A 4,047-nucleotide genomic window follows, 5' to 3' on the forward strand; every position below is an offset into this window, starting at 1 on the left:
GTTTAATTGGTACATAGCTGTTACAAACAAAGTACTTTTCACTCTAAGCCTTTGCTTGTCACTTGCTTAGAGGAAGTTGTAGAGCTTACAATCACTTACACGTGGGGGCATCCTAAGTATTAGATGATGAATATACAAGAATGCATGTGTACCACAGTAAACCAATACTCGAGGGGCATGCAAATGTCACTTGTTAAGTAAAATTTTAGGCAAGTGTGGTTACCCCTCATTACCTTGCCAAGTCCTATCCTACAAAACCTACACAATCCAGTTTAAGCTCCTTTTACTCAAAAGATGTGTATGTGGTTAAAAACCTTGTAAACAGATTTACGTGACAGAACTTTTAGCATGTATTATTTTCCATGCCATAATTCACTTAGTTGTAGCATATGTTAGAACAAGCCTTGGTTACTACACAAAATTATTATGGTTTGTAAAACGTCATGTGTTTTGCTCAAATATTTGGATTCATGTTTTAGTTTATACATGGGCCTTAGCCCTGTTGTATGTTTGTTACTGCTATAGGTATACCTGCACAACCTTTTCCTGACCGTAGAAGATCAAAAGTCAAGTCATACAAGTAACATGAGAATACTTCCTTCTGTAAGGAAACTCCTAGTAATAGATCTCTTTTATAAAAGTGTGTTGCAATTTTTGGAGCATCTGTGCAGACTTTAGTAAATCAATCTCTAAATAAGTTTTAAACTTGCACTATATAGACAATTAAGTGATCTGTATTTGCTTTTCTGTGATGGCGGAGCCATATTCCATATATGATGAGCCTGTTTGTATTTGAGCGCACCACACTTGTTTTGGGATGCCTTTAAAACCAAATAATGGGTCTGATGTTCTCAACTATTTGCTTCTTAACTTCACATAAGACTAATGTAACAGTGTTCGACGTGTGCACGATCTTGTTAATTTGTGTTTGTAACCTCTGACCATTTTGCATTGAGTGTATATGACAGTCACCTTCTCAAAAGGTCTATATAATACATCTTTCTTTACAACACATATGATATGATACATTCCTTTGCATCCATGTAATGCAGATGGTAATAAGTGCTCTATGGATTCTGATGTCCATCCCTAGAGAAGAGTAGGCAATCTCAGTTCGCAAGTATCCTTGCTTCTTCCACACTTAAATCTTTGGTCTCACACACATCCACTTGTACTCCAGCCATTGCATATATATTACTCATACAGACATAAGCTGCAGCCTCCTTTCCACCCAAATGCATCGCAAAGTCATAGGCAACTCTTCCAAGCTCTGTGTCTCTCCATTTCTGACATGCATTCATTACAGTGAGCCACATACAGAAATCAGCAGACAATGGCATCTGTTTGATCATTGCCACTGCTTTGTCCAAGTGCCCAGCACGAGCAAAGGCATCAGCCAGGCAATTGTGGTGCTTTAAAGTAGCGACAATATCATAGTTTCTGCACATCACCTTAAAGTAGAGCTGGGCCTTATCTAGTAGCCCATTGTGACTGCAGCAATTAAGAACTGTAGCGAATGTGATCACATCTGGATGTATACCTTCTTGTATCATTTTGTCAAGTAAAAAGAAAACATGTTCAGTGTTCCCAACCATTGCATATCCTGCAATCAGTGCATTCCAAGATACCACATTCTGAACTGGAAGCTCAAAAAATACTTCTTTTGCTTCTGCACACTGACCACATTTGGCGTACATATCTACCAATGCAGTGCCAATGACATCATCTCTTAACAGTGACCCTTCTATAACTATCTTAGCATGCATTTCTTTGCCTTTCTCCAAAGCTCCTATACTGCCACAAGCTTTCAACATGCAAGCAAAGGTGACAGTGTCTGGAACATGGCCCTCACGTTGCATTTGCTCAAAACACTTTAAAGCTTGCTCACCATGTCCTAGTTGCACAAGGCCTGTCATCAACGAATTCCAAGATACTACAGTCCGAACTAGGAGCTTATCAAACACCTCTTGAGCTTTTGCAACTAGGCCACATTTGGCATACATATCTACCAATGCATTCCCCAGTGCAATACTTTCTGTTAAAAGCCCCTCTCTGACAAGTTTAGTATGAATTTGAGTGCCCCTCTCTGCAGCTCCTAGACAACCACAGGCTCTCAATACACAAAGATAGGTGACTTCATCAGGAGAGGGTCCCTCAAATTGCATTTGATCAAAACACTTCAAAGCTTGTTCAGCATGCCCATATTGTGTATAACCTGCCATTAGGGCATTCCATGACACCACATTCCTGGACGGAAGCACATCAAACACTTCTTGTGCTTTTGTAAGCAGGCCACACTTGGCATACATATCTATTAACGCAGTGCCCAAAACAATGTTTTTCTCCAGCAGGCCCTTTCTAACAATGTCAGCATGTATATATTTGCCTGTGTCTGCAGCTCTTAGGCTGCCACAAGCTTTCAATATGCAAACAAAGGTAATTGCATTTGGGGATAGGCCCTCAAGTTGCATCTGTTTAAAGCATTTTATTGCTTGCTCACCAAGTCCATGATCTGCAAATCCTGCCACTAGTACACTCCAAGACACCACATCCCGAACTGGGAGTTCCTCAAAAACTACTTGTGCATTTGCAAGCATGCCACATTTGACATACATATCCATTAGAGCATTGCCAACAATCACATTTTTCTTTAGCAATCCCTGCTTGACAATATCAGCATGTATTTCTTTACCCTTGTCTACAGCTCCTATGCTGCCACATGCTTTTAAGATGCAGACGAAGGTAACTGCATTTGCAGAGAAGCCTTCAAGTTGCATGGGCTCAAAACACTGGAGTACTTGCTTGCCATGCCCGTGTTGCGCATAGCCTGACATTAAGGCATTCCAGGACACCACATCCACATGTGGAAGCTCATCAAACACTTCCTGTGCTTGTGCAAGCGAGCCACATCGAGCATACATATTCACTAAGCTGCTACCAATGAAGACATTCTTTTCCAACAAGCCCAGCCTGACAATATCAGCATGCACTTGGCTGCCTCTATGCAGGTCTTTTCTCTTGGCACAAGATTTCAGCAAGGCCACGAGCGCACGAGGGCGTGAGGTGATGTGCAGGTCCTGCTCTCTGAGTATTGAAGCCTGAATGTCGTCCCGTTTTGCGTGATAGAAAATGCTCATCTGTTGTTCTCCTTTCTTCTTCTTTCCTGCAGAGAGCTTGTCTTCTTCTTCTGCGGCTGCTGCTCTCAATCTCTTTATTGGATGCAGTCCTGTTCTTCTTAGGTCTTGAGGAGGCCCCCGATTGATGCATAGCAGCTCCTTGTCGGCAGGAGGAGGCTTCAAGTCTATGCAGTCGGAGATGGTCTGTGCATGCAGTACAACAGATAAATGCATCAGAAGGACAGACAGCAAGCCAGAATGAAAGGAAGTTCAAATATTCAATCCGGGCTTGTGACTTCTAAGGCCGGTTACACACCGCCATGTGGACGGCCATTTCCGAAAAAAAAGAGAGCGTCCGTCGATGACGTGTCGCGTTATAATAGGCCGACGTGTCGCATTATAATAGGCCGTGAAATTCACAAAAGCCGGACACTTTTGGGTGTTGTTCAAAGGCATTATTACCATTGGGCCATCCATCATTTTGTGAAAGCTACCTGCAATTTATTGTGTAAAGGTAGTAAAGGATGGATGGCATGCTACCCCAGCCGTCCGGCGTAGTGTGTACCCGCCCTAAGTCTAAGTGCTCTCTCTCTCTCTCTCTCTCTCTCTCTCTCTCTCTCTCTCTCTCTCATTTGAATTAAGGAATTGAAATATTTTCAAAGGGCCCTCTTGCCACCCAAGAGGGGACTCAAAGACAAGTAGGAAAAAATAGATGAATCCAGAAGGCTACAAAAAACACAAGGTTATGACAACAAAAGAAGGGGATTGTGAAGTTGGTACAATCAAGAAGTTGTGGATGATATCCATCCATGGAGCATACCTCTCTAAGGATTACATTAGTAGAAACCATGGAAATACCTTACCACAATGATAATCCTTCTACACAACCCATATAACCATGGATATTTGAGGTTGACTTTGAAATAATTTG

General features: G+C 42.0%; 1 protein-coding gene across 1 annotated transcript; it reads right to left on the minus strand.

Moving 5' to 3' along the window:
• Positions 1–472: 472 nt before the first annotated feature.
• Positions 473–3,424, minus strand: LOC148021990 (pentatricopeptide repeat-containing protein At2g33680-like). The gene has a single exon (XM_087697551.1). The coding sequence runs from the start codon at positions 3,348–3,350 to the stop codon at positions 1,110–1,112; it is 2,241 nt and encodes a 746-aa protein (XP_087553677.1). The 5' UTR covers positions 3,351–3,424; the 3' UTR covers positions 473–1,109.
• Positions 3,425–4,047: the final 623 nt, after the last annotated feature.

Source organism: Lygodium microphyllum, chromosome 17 (assembly GCF_053477565.2).
Source record: "Lygodium microphyllum isolate KBCC chromosome 17, Lygodium_microphyllum_v1.1.10, whole genome shotgun sequence".
Classification (NCBI taxonomy): Eukaryota; Viridiplantae; Streptophyta; class Polypodiopsida; order Schizaeales; family Lygodiaceae; genus Lygodium; species Lygodium microphyllum.